At 47.2% G+C, this 17,790-nt stretch overlaps 1 protein-coding gene across 3 annotated transcripts in view; it reads right to left on the bottom strand.

Moving 5' to 3' along the window:
* Nucleotides 1-17,790, bottom strand: part of arid1ab (AT rich interactive domain 1Ab (SWI-like)) — a 63,179-nt gene that overhangs the window by 17,475 nt on the left and 27,914 nt on the right. Inside the window, exons 2-4 of one of the 3 annotated variants that reach the window (XM_031278573.2) lie at nt 16,008-16,232; nt 12,298-12,969; nt 11,245-11,361 (exon numbers count right to left, since the gene is read on the bottom strand). In XM_031278573.2, the coding sequence (XP_031134433.2) occupies nt 11,245-11,361; nt 12,298-12,969; nt 16,008-16,232 (1,014 nt within the window). The remainder of the gene's footprint in view (nt 1-11,244; nt 11,362-12,297; nt 12,970-16,007; nt 16,233-17,790) is intronic. The other 2 variants (XM_035992891.1, XM_035992892.1) reach the window with 2 other exon arrangements.

Below are 17,790 nucleotides of genomic sequence, written 5' to 3' on the forward strand. Positions count from 1 at the left end.
CTCTGCCATTCAACACGCTCATTATTAGAAGGCAAATGATGAAGAGGGCATGGATCAGGCATGAGGAGGAGTTGAGGGACGACGGGGCGGCTAAGTTGGAGCGAGATGGTTTATGAGCACGCGGTATTATCCGTAACAATTAGAACAGCTGATGACAGGAGAATATACAACAACACGCTAGGGTTTTTTTTTTTCTTCCTTTCTACGTGCAAGAAAAGGGGGGAAGATATGGGAGCTGCGTTTGTGGAGAGAAGGAGAGAGCTGCGGTTCTTTCTGTGGAGCTTCAAGCTCCTCTCTATGGCAGCCATTTTGTGTTTTTTCCCAAGCACTGCCTAACATGGAACTTCAGAGCTGAGAACTGCACAACAGTGTTCAGAATATCTGAGGGTAGAAGAGAGGCAGAAAAACAACAGATTTATGCAAAGTGCAGTGTTGAAAATTCAATCAAAAGCAAAAAATAAATACTCCAAGAACATTGCTTCTAATGCAATTATTGCTCACGAATGTGGAAAATGGCAGAAGGTCCTTAGTATTGCCATTATTCCCATATTCTCCACTGCTCCTCTGAGTGTGCCTGTGCTGTCTCTGAGTCATCTGCTCTGCTCTGTTCTCCACCGTCCTAATGTATTCCATTTGCAGATTACTTCACTGAATCAATCAAGCCCAACCAGAGCCATTAGTCTGCCAAGCCAGCCCATTTCTTTCTTTCTTTCCTTTTTTCTCTTGTTGGAGGTTATGAGAAACAGAAAGTGGGAGAAGAGAGGTTGCGTAGCGGCCCTGAGATAATGAAACGTATCTGGAATGTGTGACCCTGGCCAGTAGTGTAACTAGATCTGGTGGTAAGGAGGGAGAGGAGGTGTGTGTGTGTGTTTGTGTGTGGAGGGGCAGAGTTCATCCCTCAGTCACACACTCTCCCTGACCCACTCTTCTCTGTCATTCTCAGACCTCACCAACCGCCTGGTTGGCAGGCTTCCTTATTCTCAGGCCTCCAGATGCTAAACACAATATACAGAGAGAAGGCTCACTCACTCCAGACTGGCTCGCACACATGCTCGCACATCCTCTGTGGCGAGATATTAGCAGAGGAAGAGAGAGTAAGGGGGGGTGGGGGGTGGGTGGGGGGGGGGGGAGGTTGGGAGATAGAGGAAAGGAAGGGGAAACAAATGGCTGCATCTCAAGGGCTGCCATGGTTACTGTGACCCACGTGGTTGACACATTAGAGCCGACACAGTCCTCTCTCTCTCTCTCTCTCTCTCTCTCTCTGCATGCCTGGCAGGGTCACGGTGCAGTCAGCTACTACAAAAGAAGCAGCCCGTCATTGTTACAGGAAACGCAGACGCACCGAAGCCCCGTTCCTAACCCTGCCCTGCCCCCCCCCTTGCTCCTGCTCCACCGCCGCTTTAATTACACACTCAGCCTCCTTATGCACTGACAGGACTGAGAGACACGCACGCTGACACACTGAGAGTGGACAAACGCCAAACAGCTACATCTTGGAACTCCTTTGCCGCCTTTTCCCGAGTCCCCCGATTGTTTGTGTTTACGTGTGCCGGTGACCTCGTCAGCGAGAACACCGCGCCGCTGCACGTTCACCCTGCTCATTCGGGGCAAAGTGGGCTTTTGATGTCGAAAACGGGGTCATGGGAAAAGCAATCTCTTCCCTTTAAAGCGTTTAGATCAAGTGAAATCTTCTCAGCACGGTTTCTTAAAGGGGGGTTCCTCTGCTCTTTCTCAGCCTCAGTCAGCCTTCTGAATGTGCTGACTTGACTCAACTGAGCCCAGAAGCATAATTATCCCGAGACCATTATCGGAGCACTTCATTCTGCACGCACAGATGACAGAAAGACTGTAGGCGCTCAGACAAACTCCAAAAATGAAGGCAGTCTGGTCTATGAAACCACCTGTTAACGACCCCCGTGAAGCAGCACAGTGCACCAGCGCAGGCGCCAGACAAGACGACGGACAGGTGGGTGTTGCCGACACCCCGGCCACCTGCCCGTAGGGGTCCCACCTGAAACCTAGGGGCCGTCGCGAGCTACGTGGAGCTTCCGGGGAGTCCGCTGATGGCTTGGAGAGAGGCAGCTCCAGCCCCAGCTCGAGGTTTTGCAGGGCTGAGCTCCAACCATAAGGGGGCACTCCCATCCCACTATGGAGGGAAGAACTGGAGAAAAGGAGGAGAAGCAAGGTAGGCCCCCCCTGCCTCATACAGCAGCAGCCATTACAGGGCTTCACATACAGCACAGGCGGACGAGAAACTCTCTATACACAGTTGGGAGCCACCTATAGGTGCACCGTGCAACTCTGACCCAATCCACACGACGCTGTAGACATGAGGTGTTGAGCATACGGCTCAAAAACAACTCAGTGGATGACACTGCCATCTCTGAGTTCTGTTATCTCATTTCTCCAAGAGGTAGGCAAAGTTAACAACAAGCATGGATAGTAAACATGTCAGTAGGGTGACACAATGCTCCGGGGCCTGGGAGCACCCTGCTGGGGTTACATATCTTGTCTGGAGTATCAGTGTCACAGACACAATGTCTACTACCTCCACAGAGCTACCTCCAGCTCCCCAGAGATTACCATTACACTGCTACTTCATCACCGGCAGCCACCACGTGGGAAGGATAAGAAAAGGAGAGAAAAAAAGTTCAAGATGAAAGAGTGAACCAGCATAATTCAGAAACAGAGTCTCGTACTGCTAAAGCATAACAAAAATACAATTCATTTGACACTGATCAATACTGTTCTGCTTAACATTCCTGTTTGATACAGGCTTGCAGTCAAAAAAGAAAATAAAAAGGCCAACTATGAATCTTAATCAATACGTAGGGAGTGCTTTCTTTAAACACTCCACATTTGCCTAATTGAGCTTCTCTGTGGGGGTAACAAAAAAAAAAAAGGGGGGGGGGGGATGTGTAAGGCACACAAACACTGCAGCAGTCTGTTAGTGTGTAGCTAACAGAGTAGATGAGGGGAGGTGGTGAAGGGTGAGGAGGGTGAGGAGGGGCGGCGGCCTGATTGCTGTGAATAATGGGGAGATGGTGTGTGCGTGGGGGAGGGGGGAGGGGGCTTTTGTAGCGATCACAATAGTGGCAGGGAGTCCCAGGGCAGCGCACAGATGCCCAAGTGAGGCAGGCAGCTGCCCAGCCCGAGGTGAGGGGTGCTGGGATACGGAGAGAGCGTAGGGGGCTGGAGGGGTGAGGGTGAGTTGGGGGGTGGGGGGGTTTGCTGGGTGGGGAGTCTCCAGACCCCTACAGCCAGTCTGCCTGCTTTCCAGAGCAGCAACGCCCCTCCCCTCCTACTGTCACAACGCGTCTAGGGGGCGCTACCAAAGCAACCGACACTGCCGGCGAATTAACTTGGGGGGGGGGGAAGAGAGAGGTTGGGAAATAATATAGAGGTTATTTCATAGAGTGAGAGTTAATTTCATTGTGAGGCCCAGTTTCATCCATCCAGGCTCAGCAGCTTGTTCCAGCGAGAGCAGGAGAAAGCAGAGGACAGACAGTGCTGCAGTCAGCCACAGTCTTTGTGCTGCAAAACTAGCTCAGCCCAGCAGAAATGGAGGCAGAGGGGAGGGGCATGGGAGAGTGTGTGTGTGTGTGTGTGTGTGTGTGTGTGTGTGTGTGTGTGTGTGTGTGTGTGTGTGTCCGTGTGAGTGAGCGGAGAGAGCAGAGAGAGCAAAAGGGAGAGGGAGAGTGTTCTGCGTGTGTGTGTGCGTGCGTGCGTGTGTGCGCACGAGCTCACAAGAGCAAAACAGGGCTTGCGTTTTAGCGAGCTGAGAAACAATTCACTGAAGCAAACGCAAAACAACACACTTTGTCAGCAGATTGAATTTTCTCAAGTACATTAATTAAAAATCACAGAGGAAAGGAAGGGGTGAGACAGAAAAGGGAGCAAGAGAGCGAGAGAAACAGCCGAGCTGGGGAGGAGGGAGGGGGAGTGAGAGCGAGTGAGCGAGAGGCGCCCTGGAATCGGAATAAGGCATGTACACACAGGAAGCAAGGGCCCCCAGAATAGCAACAGGAAACTGGCCCCGGAGTCTGAATAACGTCAGCGTCAGAGCTTCGCAAAACAAGGCTGCGATGCACAGCGTTATGAAAGCTGATTTACGGAGAGAAGAGAGAGAACGAGGAAGGGAAGAGGAGGAGGGGGGGGGGGGAGGGCGCAGGCGAGGGAGAGAGAAAACGAGAATATAGACAGAAAGAGGAACGAGAGAGAGGCAGAGAGTGAAATAAATATATATAAAAACAGAAAGGAGAGAAATGCAGCAAAAAAAAACAAAAAAAAAAACAGAGTGTAACATTGAGAAAGGCAAGGAGGGGGTTGGGCTGGGTAGGAGAGGAGAGGAGAGGAAAAAAAAAGTGGGCCGGCCTTGTCAGGCTGATTGCTCCAGAGCTATGTCGCAAAAACAAGCTTAGCTGCAGTAGGAGAGCAGAGCTGGGCTGGGCTGAGCGGGGAATGGGGATTGTGGGAGGGGAGGGGGGGTGGGGTGGGGGGCAGAAGAGACTCAGCACCAAGACTGGAAGATCCCTCGGTTCCAGATCAGGAGGCTTGGCACATAACATTAAAGGTCATTAAGGGGAGGGTGGGGGGTCTGTTGTTGTTATGTGGGTGGTCCCTGAGCTTTGCAAATGCACTGGATGAGACTGGATGAGACTGAATTCATGCGAGGGTGGGGTCCTGATAGGCCGAGATGTGGCGATACATTTAAAAACAAAAGGTGAGCAAACTAGGACCTGCAGTCAAAGCAAGACCAGAACAAAAGTCCACTGATAAGAAAGCAAGAATTGTATGCCTTTTATCATTAAAATGTGAAATACTGGGGCTGCGCAGGTCATTGAAATTTCAAAAATCGCGATTACCATTTCAGCTCCTAATGATCCCAAAAGCCGAATAACCGAGAAAAACGATTATTTTGCACATTACATTTTTGCAAGTAAACTCTTATTTTGCCTTGTGTTCTGAATGATTAAAAAATGTTCAAAAGGGGAAAGGGTTAAGGGAAATTTCACAGTTTCACAATTTGTTTGACTTTTTTCGCTTAAGTTCAATACTTGCAACATCTTTCCAAAAGTCAACGAGTAATCGTGTTAATTTTTTTTTAAATTGACCAAAATGATCGTTATTAGGAATTCTTCCATAATCGGCAGCCCTACCACATACTATGTTTAAGTTGTTCATCCAAAGTAGGGCTTAAAACAAATCTAGAGAGTCTATTTCATTACAACATAGTTTAAAGGCAAACGTACATCTGTGACACAAATGAAGTAGACAACGCACACGACTGGCCATTCCTCCAAGAGAAAAACCCACTTGGAAAGGCAAGATGAACAGGAGGATGGAGGACAGGAAAAACAAACGCAGGCGTGAGTGTGTGACCAACATGTGACCTTCCTCTCAAGTCCGGAGCACATTCAGACACATCCGGGAAAAAGAAAAGGAGCATCACAACCAGTGGGCGGTTCTGAGTGGGATTAGCCCCACAGTGGAGAAAGGGTGTACGAAAGACCTGGGAAAGGACAAGGAGATTTGGGTTTTTGTAAAGAGAAGGGGAGAGGTGGGAGGGAGGGAGGGAGGGAGGGAGGAGAGATTGGTAGTGGTCTGGTGGTTATTTCCATTCTCATGGGTTGACATGGAGAGGAAGTGTCACTTCCAGAGAGTATGAAAGCAAAGACAGCAAACACTCTACTTCTGCTGGAGGCTGGCAGGAGCTTTCGTACTATAGAGGATATTTCAATTCTCTTCCCTAAATAAATAAATCATAATAATACATTTTATTTAGTAACACACAGTTATTAGCACTTCTGTGTTATTTGTGTCTCACTAAATCAGTCGTCCACGCAGTGGTGTTTTGCCCCCAAAGTCGCCTTCCAGGCAGCGCGGCAATGGTTATGTTTAGGGTTAAGGTTGCTCGATGGTGTTTTTTGCCTCCAACGTCGCCTTCCAGGCAGCTAACCCTAACCTTAACCCTAAACATAACCATCGGCGCGCTGCCTGGAAGGCGACTTTGGGGGCAAAAAAAACACCAAACGCCGTTAAGGTTAGGGTTAGCTGCCTGGAAGGCAACGTTGGAGGCAAAAAAACACCATCGAGACAACCCTGATGACATCAGAGTTTTTTTTTTTGTTTTTTTTTTTACTTTTGAAAGCTCCCTCCCAGTGACATCGGTGATGTGCCCCTTTAACCAGCAACTACGGTTATTCATTAAAACCTTAAATCAATGATGTGACGCATTCGAAAGAGAAAAGTACAAAAAGGGCTTTCTTTTTTTCTCCTTCCTCTTAGCTCTTGATTCATTGCCTTTCCTAGAAATGACGTTATTAGTTATTATTTTAAGACAACACAGACTACTGCTCTCCAGTTGTATTGCTTATTGTGCTGTACTCACTGTAAGTCGGTTTGGATTAGCATCAGCTACATGACTACAAGTGTAAAGAGGTTTTCCGTAAAGACAACAGCAGCTCTCCGGGGGAACCGACAGCGTGGTGAGTACTCAACAGTTGGACGGCGCGTTTGTGTCCGGGAGCCAGGAACCAGCTCAACCTGCTCAGCTAGTTCCACTACGGCTGCCTGTTTCTCCCTCCTCCCTCCCTCCGTCCCTCCCCCACCTCTTCTTATCCATATCCCTTTTCTCAGGCCGACTGTTGCTTTCCTACCTGCACCTTCCAGCAGGCGCTGAGCCTCCTGTGCTCCTCTATTCCCACCTCGACGGCGGGCAGCCCTGACAGACGCTGGGTTTTTTTAGCACCTGGCTCAAACAGACCCATCTGTGCTCTGGATGAGGTGATGTCTGGCTGGCTCTGTGCGAAAGCTACTAAAGTAGCTGAATAGCGTTTACCTCTCGGCCGCCGTTGGATCGGGACTCAAACGTGTTCTGAGGCAGATTAAAACAAAAAGGTGTCGGTGCAAATCACAAATCACAACACCTTTTCCTCATCAAATTAAACCTGTAGATCTGTCGCACACAACTTCTCAGGTGTACTACAATTTGGTGTTTCTTTGTTCCTTAACTAAAGTAAAAGTACTAATACCAAACTGTAAAAAAAACTGTTACAGTAAAAGTCCCGCATTGATAATGTTACATACAGTGGCACTCATAAGTTTATGAACCCATGCTAAAGTTGACTAAAAAGAGGAATAATAAAAAATTTCATATTTTCAAAATCATATTTTGGAAATTGATCTTAATGCCTTAATAAAAAAATGAGGAAAAATCCAACCTTTAAGGACACCAATTTTCTTTGTGAATGAATAATGTATCGTAAATAAATAAATGTTCTTCCTTAAAATACAGGGGGCATACGTGAGTACACCCCTATGTTAAATTCCCATAGAGGTAGGCAGATTTTTATTTCATGGATCCAGGATACTATGCATCCTGATAAAGTTCCCTTGGTCTTTGGAATTAAAATAGCCCCACATCATCACATACCCTTCACCATACCTAGAGATTGACATGGTTTTATTTCAGTTAGCCTAATAGCTGGTTTGATTTGCATTGAGAGATGATTTTATGGAAAGTACCCCATGCCAATCTCTAGGTATGGTGAAGGGTATGTGATGATGTGGGGCTACTTTAATTCCAAAGGCCAAGGGAACTTTATCAGGATGCATAGTATCCTGGATCCATGAAATAACTGGCCTTTAAAAATAAAACTCTGCCTGCCTCTATGGGAATTTAACATAGGGGTGTCTATACTTATGCCCCCTGTATTTTAAGGAAGAACATTTATTTATTTACGATACATTATTCATTCACAAAGAAAATTGGTGTCCTTAAAGGTTGGATTTTTCCTCATTTTTTTATTAAGGCATTAAGATCAATTTCCAAAAGATGATTTTTTTATTCCTCTTTTTAGTCAACTTTAGCATGGGTTCATAAACTTATGAGTGCCACTGTAAGTAAAAGTATGAAAGTATCATCGAGGAAATGTACTTAAAGTATTTAAAGTAAAAGTACTCAATGCAGAAAAATCCTCTCATTTTAGAAATTGGAAACGATCCAAACAGTTCTGTCAGCCAACTAAGTGTTTAATGGTCTAATCATGTCAGCTGGACTTGTAGGACGTTATATTGTCGAGTAGTTTAATTTATAATAAAACATGGTATTTTATAAACTACATGTGTTTTGTGTGTAAGAATCTTAATTTGTAAAGTAACTAGTAACTAAAGCTGTCAGATGAATGTAGTGGAGTAAAAAGTACAATATTTCTCTCGAAATGTAGCGGAGTAGAAGTCGAAAGTGGCATGAAAAGAAAAGACTCAAGTAAAGTACAAGCACCTCAACATTTGTACTTAAATACAGTACTTGAGTAAATATACTTAGTTACATTCCACCACTGAATATGATACAAGCTAGTTACTTTAAGATCAGACTAGCCAAGTGGAGGTGCACAAATAGGTATAAGTACTGATCACCTTTTCTGAATCAATCAGTGCAGTAACTGTTGATCATTTAACAGAAAGAAACTACTGAAAACTGTTTATTAGGGCTGGGTACAGTTTGAATTGGCAAAAAATGTTGTTGAGTTTCAGTACCAATACCAGTTTGACACTGGTTTGACTTATATAGAAAAGAAAAATCCCTCTTTCTATTTAACAAAAAAAAAGAAAAACTTCTCAAAGGCAGGCGTTTACTTTGGTTTTTTAAAAGTCCTGCAAGAGATTAGCTTAATAAAACCGTCAAAATTTGGATATATTTTTACTCTACTGCAGGGATCTTCAACAGGGTTTTTTTTATTTTTTTAAATCTGTCACACAACAGACACACTTCCATCTTAACAAATTGCACATTTATTTTGAGACACGTGTGTGACTTATGAGTTTTGCACTTCATCCTTTCGTTTTTTTTTCCTCTCTGGGTCTATTTATGTAACGCTTAGTGAAGTGAAGTCAGAGTCAAGTGTGTATTGAACAGAAGGATGTCTCAGTTGCACCTTTGGGGCGCTGACTTTTTTTTTTTTTGTTTAATGATTTATATTTTATTAAAGTTTTCAATTATTTCTTTTTAAACAGAACAGAGAATAACATGAATTCCTGTCTGTTGCAAATGTGGGCTAAGCATGTGGCCAAGCATCCGATGCCAACCTTTGATACTTTCAGACTTCCAGCTGGTACAACAAAAGGTGATGGGCTCTGCCAATCAGCCCTCGGCCCTACTGCTAATTCAGAGTAGGTCAACAGACATGCAACAGGGTTGAAGATGCCTTCATAGCCATGGAGCCTCCTCTCAACACTACCCTTGAATTTAGCAAACATCTCAATCTCATTAGAAACATCTTTCTGCATTGTGGCAGAGTTTGTGCCACAGTGCTGGTAAAAGTCTGGTTATCTAAATAGCTTTCGTTTCCAGGTACAACGGTTGCTACTGGTGCCCGTAGGGGTCAATTCAGCCGTTCTGACCCAGGCTGTCAGGGTTGTACCCGCAGCTAGCATGGTCTAATCTGCACACAGGCGTCCTGTGCACTCCACAGGGGGAAGGAAGAAGGGCAAGCGGAGGAGAAAGAGAATCAGTTCATCTCCACCTTAGCCAGATTAATGGTTCTCGCAGCCAATCGCAAAGCACCGATGGGGAATCCCCGAGAAGTCGGAGGGAAATAAATAAAAATAGCCCTGGCCTGGCCTGCTCGGCCAATGGCTGAGCCCGCAGAGAGATGTATACATAAATAAGAGAGATAAATAAAAGAGGAGGGAAACACATCCTGAGGGCATGCCCTACTGGCACAGACGGCGCAGCCTCTCACTCCCCTCCCTCTCAGCATCTCCCACTCCAACCAATCACTCACACTATTTGAAGTTATTTGCTTGCACTCCCACAATCCCCGCCGCCCCCCCTCCCACCGCCGCAGACTCCGCTCTCTCTCACTTTCATTCTCTCTCATTAATGATCTCATTTCTCACTCTCCTTCCCCGAGGCCCAGAATGAGGTTAGCTCCGCAGTCTGACCTATAAACACTGCCATGGAAACTGCAACGTGTTACAGCGAGACACCTCTTTAACGCTCACCTTTAATCCTAGCCACAGGGCTATCGGACGCCAGATTTCCTTCACTTTCAACAATCCTTTTCCTGGCAGAAATGCCCCCCCCCGTTTCAGAATTTCTTTTCTAACAAGTCAGTAGAAACCTGCACTGCTTCAACACCCTCTACTCACTCTTGGCATCAGCTCGTTGTTGTTGTGTCTATGTTGAAGTCAGAGGCAGCAGAGAAGGGTGTCTACATTAAAAAAGATGGCAGTAGGGATGCAGAGTTTCACTCTTGTTTACCTCTTAACAGTTCAAAGATCCGTTCACACCCCAAATTTCAGTCATCACCGCCATTCATTTCCAGATACTGGGTCGAATACATTTCTATATGCCAACTAAGAAAACATATTTATCTTAGGATAAATTGGAATGTCATGCAGACTTGAGTAACCCCCTAACATGTCTGTGATTAAGCAGGCGTTCCAACAGAAACCGTATCCACCAGTGCCTGCAGTTTAAAGTACTGAATATTGACAGCCCTCTAGTCAAGCCTGCAATGCCCAAAGTAGTTATAGCTCTAAAAGGCATAACGTGTCCATCACATTGCTCTGAATGGATTGGTGCTGCTGAATTCAAGTGTTTGGTAGTCAAGCGATTGCACAGTGCGCAAAGTGCAATTTATTATCATGAGTTTTAAACCCAGATACGTTTACTAGCTTGACAGGTAAGAGGCAACAACCGGTGGTAATCGGTGGTAACCGTTAGGGGCGGCTGAAAAACATCCGACTCGCTTAAGAATCCTGACACCAAGAATGAAAAATTTAATTGTGAGATTCCCAAACAGTCCCACCCCTATGTGTTTTAAAGATGCACCGATGTATCGGTATCGGCCGGTACGTGCCTTGTTGACAGCTATCGGCCCATTGGCAAATAACAGGACATTCGACAGTGGCAGCTGTCGATGTTTGTCTGTTGTGTCGCATCAGTTTTGCGCTGGCTCAATGTGTCGGTTGTTTGCGGTCGGCCTCGGACGACGGTAGCGAGCGCACCCCAGCTGCTGATTCCAGTGTTTCCCCGTGTACGCTTCATTTGGCAGCGCCGCTGCTTTCGCGTTTTAACCGAGTGCGGCGACGGACAAAAATACATGGCGTCGCGGACGCAGCGCGGCGGCCGTAGCGGGGCGCGTCCGTTATCATCAGCTGAAGCCGCTACATTGACCTCGGAAGCAGCTACAACGAGCACAAGTCAGATGTTAAATGAAGAGAAGGCGGGCTCACCGGCAGACTGGATGGCCGGGCCTGCATGCCGTCCTCTTGACTGCTCTTGTTGGAAGCCATGGGCTGGTTGGATGGAGGAGCGCTGGACTGGGAGCTAAAGGAATCCTGGGACAGTTCCTGATTATGGGGACAAGAAGGAGATAATACAATGGATCCCATACTTGGAAAAAAAAAATTAATCCCAAAATCAAGCTGCTGCTTATTGGCTCTTTGCAATGTATAGCAATATTAACACAAAAAAAACAGATCTCCACTGGGCTGGATAAATGTAGTGTGCTGTGCCATGAGCAACCGGGATCCGAATACTTGCGTTGTGTGTTCATAAACCTTATTGTTTTCAACTATTCATTTAGTCTTGCATTGCCAGACCTTCCTCCACAGGGCTGCGGAGGAGGGTCTGGCTAGTCCCACACAACATTCCGGGACAGTAGGAAAAAAAAAAAACGGCGCTCTGGTTTATTGGCATCTCTTTAAACCAGTCACAATCGTCGTGGTCGGGCGGCGAGCGTCGGGCGCCGAGCGTCGGGCGCAGCGACGGTGCCGCTGCCAAAACGGCCGCGGGAAGGAACTTGTTTTGGTGGGACACGTGCACGTAGGGTAGGCGAGCTCTGGAATAGAAATGGCCGTCGAGCGTATGATGAGAATTTTACTCAAAAGAAAAAGATGGACATCGTTCATTTATGTGGGTTCTAGCTCGGAGGACGTTTCCTGACTCCACCAGAGTTTAGAACGCCAACGCTAAGAAAGCGGAAGGTGAGGGACATCTGGCTATCCCATCAATGAAACGTCGTCGATATAGACTACAAGCCCTCCATATACTCACAGCACTTTAACCGTCGATTACAGAACACGGTCAAATATGCCTCAGAAAGGCATGAAACAATGGAGGGACTGGAAGCTGTTTGCTGTGAAGCAGCTACAGACAGTTTGCATCAACAACATGACGTCACACAAATAAGCCATTTAGGAGAACGCAGTCTGGTGGGAACACAGACGGACAGGGCTCACATTACAGCTAAAGCGGGCTAACGGAGTTCTGTGTGGCGTCGTTACCTGTGGAGGGGGTGGGAACCTCTGATATGGTGACTGCTGCTGCTGTGGTGGTGGCTGCTGCAGGGGGGGTGTCTGGGAGTAAGGTGATGGTTGACCCTGCTGGCCATGACCTGGAGGTTGCTGGGTTTGAGGAGGCGGACCTCCTGGTTGTTGCTGTTGTTGTTGTTGTTGCTGTTGCTGTTGCTGTTGTTGTTGTTGTTGCTGGGGGGGCGCTTGCTGCTGCGGGGTTTGCTGCTGCTGTGGTGGCTGCCCTGGTCCGGGGGCTTGTTGGTAGCCAGGCTGGCCCTGAGGGCCCGGCTGACTTTGGGGACCTGGTCCCTGCTGCTGTTGAGGCGGCTGCTGCTGCTGCTGCTGCTGGGGAGGGACGTAGGGTGGCTGTCCTGGCTGGGACTGTGGGGGCTGGCTATAGGGGGGCTGCCCTGGAGGAGGGCCGTGGGGGCCTTGGGATTGTTGGTAGGGGGGTCCCGGCTGCCCGTGCTGGCCAGAAGGCTGCGAAGCATGGCCCTGCTGGGGGTAAGGAGATCCAGAGCTGCCCTGGGGCTGACCAGTGTACGGAGGCTGCTGCTGCTGCTGCTGCTGCTGGCCAGAGTGAGGGGGGGCGCCGTGCTGACCATAGTAGCCCTGGCTCTGCTGGCTGTAGCCGCCAGGTCCCTGTTGTCCATAGGCTGACATCTAGACGTTAAAAGACAGAAAGAATGGTCAGGATCAACAATAGCGGAAGAGATTTGCGAGTAAATATAACCCAGCACAGTTGAATTGCCTCTGAACATAAAGGGCTTTCTTTTACGGCAGGTTTACCATCCCCAGCCCCTCTGTAGAATATCAATCACTACCTGAATACAGTCTGTGCACTGACAGGATCCTTTCTAAAAAATATCTATAAAAATAACCCAATATTCAAAGTCACCTCTTTGATTTGTTTTTACCATTCATTCTCAGCGGAGTAATCAGAGCATCTCTTCATCATGCTCACAGATTAAAAAGGAAAAGACAACCGCTCTGTGTCTGAGAGAGAAAAGTGTGTTCCTCGCTATAAACTGATCAGTCAAAGAGCGCAAGAAAAGCCATCCAAGTGTTGGAATTCAGCCGCGTAATGCTTTAAATCACGGCTGTGAAAATAAAAATTGAGTTTTGACTTCATCTCCTTGAACTTCAATCGGAGGCTTTTTCATATTACGCCCGATCCTGCGCGCGGAAAGCCTTTCAATACAGCGATTTTGTTTCATTACCCTCAAGGAGCACGGAAGGAGAAAGCGCTGACCTTGTGAGGAAACGGTAATAAAAAATAAAAAAAACAAAGAGAAAAAAAAAAAAGCCACGTTTTGTGGGGGGGGGGGGTTCTGAGCTACTCAAGAATTCAAAGAGAATATGAGATAGTAAAGAATTGCCACACATAAAAAACAACATGAAGTGGCTGTATTGTATCTGTCTGGACAAAGGAAGGGAAGCCGTTTCCTTCTCTGCAGGGCACTTATCGAGTCCACGGTCAGACACCAGGCAGGCCAGTATGAGATAATCACACCACACAATGGGCACGAGACCACAGACAGCGGACGTGGAAGAAAAGGCTTCACTCCACGGGATTCCCTGCACGCATTTGTCTGTTAAGACCGACTGCCTGGCTGAGCTCAAGAAGTTGAGTTCAAGAAGGGTCGTGTTGCGAGCTATGAGTAAGTAGCTCCGGCAAACTGGAGGTTTGCTGTTTTCAATTGGACGACGCTGTCGGACAGCGCTGCCCACTGTGCCCAAAACACACAACCTGAATTTTCTGGGAACTTTTGCTTTCGAGCATGAAAATAAAACCAGACAGTGAAAAGGTGATGGCTTGCTTTTCGTTTAGTTCGGGGTTTTTTTGTTGATTTTTGGTTCCAGGTGGGAAAGAGGCTACATTTTGGCTTGGTTGGGCTCTCCAATACCTCTGTTCTTTAGATCATCATCTAGGATTAATAGGGGTTTACATCTTTGGGAATCTGATTCTTGGTGTCACGATTCAAATGAGGATCGATTTTCGATGCAAACGCTCAATTGAAAAACAGACAGGTTCACTTTTGTCAGGCTAACTCCACTGAAATACAATCTGAAACATGGTACCTCATAGTTAAGCTTACTAAATAGTTCACTTTTGTCATGCAAGGCTAATTATAAAGTTAATGAAATCCAGCAGCTGCTTTTTTTTAAAAGATAAACTACAAAACAACTGTAGCGTGTGCACGCTATACATAGTCTGCTCATTTTGTTCCGTTACCATAGTAAATGAAGTGCATTTATATAGCGCCTTTCTACCTTACCGGACAAAGCGCTTTACAATTTGCCTCTCTCACACACACACACACACACACACACACACACACACGTTTGTTTCACTATCTTTGTGGGGACCCTAGGGAATAATGCTTTCCCGAGCCCCTTACCCTAACCTTAACCATCACAACTAAATGCCTAACCTTAACCCTTACCCTCACCCTAACCTAATTCTAACCCTAATCCTACAACCAAGTCTTAACCCTCAAACAGCCCTTTAACCTTGTGGGGTCCAGCATTTTAGGCCCCACAAGGCTGTGCAGACCCCACAAGTATACTGGACTCCCGGGTTTTGGACCCCACGAATATAGTTAAACAAGAACACACACACACACACACAGGCGGAGCGGCCATGCAAGGCACTGGCCTGTCCATCGGGAGCCACTTGGGGTTCAGTGTCTTTCTCCAGGGCACTTGGACATGCGGCTGCAGGGAGCCAACAGCCAAGAATGTCACCTCCTGCTCCTCCTGAGCTCTATAGTGCTCTCCTGTCTCTTGGAGGCCATAAAGGAACAGTTCAACATTTGGGAATACGCTTATTTGCTTTCTTGCCGAGAGTTACATGGGAAGATCAACACCTCTTTCATATTAGTACGCTAAATATGAAACTACAGCAAGTAGTCGGCTCTATCCGAAGGTACCAAAATATATCTCATTTGTTTAATATGTAATAATAATAAAAAAAAAAAAAATAAAAAAAAGAGTAAAAGAAACAATGTGTGATTTTACGCAGGGTTATATGCAGGACTATTTCTTGGCCAGAACAAGAAGGTTAGCCGTTTCCCGGTTTCCAGTCTTTATGCTACGCTAAGCTAACCATCTCCTAGCTCCAGCTTCTTATTGAACGGACAGATCAGAGAGTGGTATTGATTTTCTCATCCGACTCTTGGCAGAAAGGAATAACGTTTTCTTCCAAGTACAGCTGCATCCATCGGCTTCACCTCTAGCTAAAAGCAGAACGTGCCTTTAAAAGAATCGACCCCCACCGCCTGCAAACGACCCCACACCTGACGTCCGATGAGGCCGCTCCATTAAGGGACTTACCGACTGCATGCTATCAAAACCACCATCCATGGAGCAGTAAGTCACAGACTGCCTCAGCTAACAGGAATGTAAAAATACTTATTAAACTGTGATCCGACTTCGAACAATGCCCTGCGTCATGACCGAGTACCACAGACGCTCATAAAAAGCCCTGTTAAATGTCCTCTCCTAAGGCAGGGGGGGGGGTCTTTCATTTTCAATAACTTATTGGTTTTACCTGGGTTAGACTTTTTAAGTAAAAATGGAAATGTGGCTCGGATCTAACCCTATTTGGCCTTTTTAAGTCAAACTGTAACGTCAAAGAGAGGCTGTGCAAAGTTACAATGAAGATGCAGAGAGGGTCATCTGAATCAATCATTACTGACCTGCTGTCCATACTGTATGCCGCCCATAGCGCCAGGTGTTCGGTTCTGCTGCATCCCCATAGGATACCTCTGAGGGCCCGGAGGTCCGTAGCCCTGCCCTGGGTAAGAGCCTCCCTGCTGGGGTACAGGCCCTGTGGGAGGCCCTTGCTGCTGCTGGGAGTAAGGGTTGGGTCCTACATATGGCTGGCCACGCATCTTCCCTACCTGGTCCATTGGGCTTGGAGGCTGGAGGACACACAGAGGGAATTTGCAATGTTTCAATGAGCTCAAAACAGTGGATGGACGGACTGGCAGGCAAGTCTGGCTTTACAACTGTATGGAAAAGGTTTGACTTTAGAGAGACAATTGTGGGTCACTGGGTTTGGGGTTGATGGTTATGGTGTGTGTCTGTTGCCCTTATTAGACTGTGCAGTCACACCCTAACAAGCCCCCTAATGATGCAACTGATTCAGAATCCAGTGATGTGACAGGGAAAGTCGAGAGTTATTTTGGAACCCTTTTTAAGTGGGTTTTCTTGAGAAAGCATTACTCAGCGATGAACACAAATGATGACTACCGTTGCAGTGTGTCGTGCAAGCACCATGTCATAAACCAGTCACAGTATAATCAAGCAAATATAGAACAAAAAGCAGAACGGGGAGGGGGAAAAAAACAGCAGTGGATTTACTTTCCTACTACTAGAAAGGGAAAAATTGGCCATGAATGAATGAATGAATGAATGAGCCCACTACATCCGCCAGGAGCATTTCCCTGCCCAGGAGATCATTGTGCCAGTGGGTGGATACTGTTACGGCGGAGACGTCAGGGAGGGTTTCTTTGAAAATAAGCTTAAGGAAGTGGAAGTGTCTGCGGTGGCTGGAGCTGGCCCACCCCTCAGCTGGAGCCACGTCAGGACAGAGGCCAGGGTGGTGGTGGGGGTGGTGGGGGGCAGACTTTGGGCCGGCTTGGACTCTGGGCTTGGGATATCCACATGGCCTGGGCAGGCAATGTTGCTGGGCAAGACGGCCTTTCTGGCTGGAGAGCCGGGGAGGGAAACGGATAGCAGAGATTGGGTGGGGTTGTTTCGTAATGAGGTAGCCTCCCGTGTCAACAGCTGGAGCCATAAAGTGTCTAATGCTGTGTACATAAGAGATGAGTTTGGTGGAATCCCCCCCAAACACAACACCCCTCAGTGTAACCAGAACACATCCCCTGATAATTAAAAAAAAAATAAAATTGGAAAAGAATTGTCATCAGATTGTCTGCCTGGTTGGCGCAATTTGATGCCATCAAATCACTGCACCGCTGGCAGCCCGTGGGTTCCCATCAAACCCACCGCAGCGGCGGAAAGTCGAAAAGTACGAGCCACAATGGGGGCTTTGAAGTAGCAACACCTCCTGGCCTGCTGACCTCGGGCAGCAGACACAAAGCTTCCGTTGCTTCCCACGGTTATTAATCTGTGTGTGTGTGTGTATGTGTTTTTTTTTCCTCCCCCAAAAACCTCTTTTCCCTGGTTAAGGGAGACAACCACCAGGGCTATTTATAGCCAGCGAGACGGAGAGGGCAGTCTGCCGAAAATGTAACAGGTCCCAGCTGCACTGCTGTTTGAACCTGGGCCAGGCCTTGCTCTTCCTGGGCTTTAATAAAGCAGCAGGCTTTGGCACTCTATGAATGACAGTGCTGCAATGAGAGAGAGGAGGTCGGGTGGGGGGTGGCTCAGCAGGAGCATGTGTGAAGCTATATGCATGTGTGTGTGTTGGGGGGGGGCTGTAGGTGTTGGGGGGGGGGGGAGAGAGAAAGTGAG

The sequence above is a fragment of the Sander lucioperca genome, chromosome 16 (genome assembly GCF_008315115.2).
Source record: "Sander lucioperca isolate FBNREF2018 chromosome 16, SLUC_FBN_1.2, whole genome shotgun sequence".
Classification (NCBI taxonomy): domain Eukaryota; kingdom Metazoa; phylum Chordata; class Actinopteri; order Perciformes; family Percidae; genus Sander; species Sander lucioperca.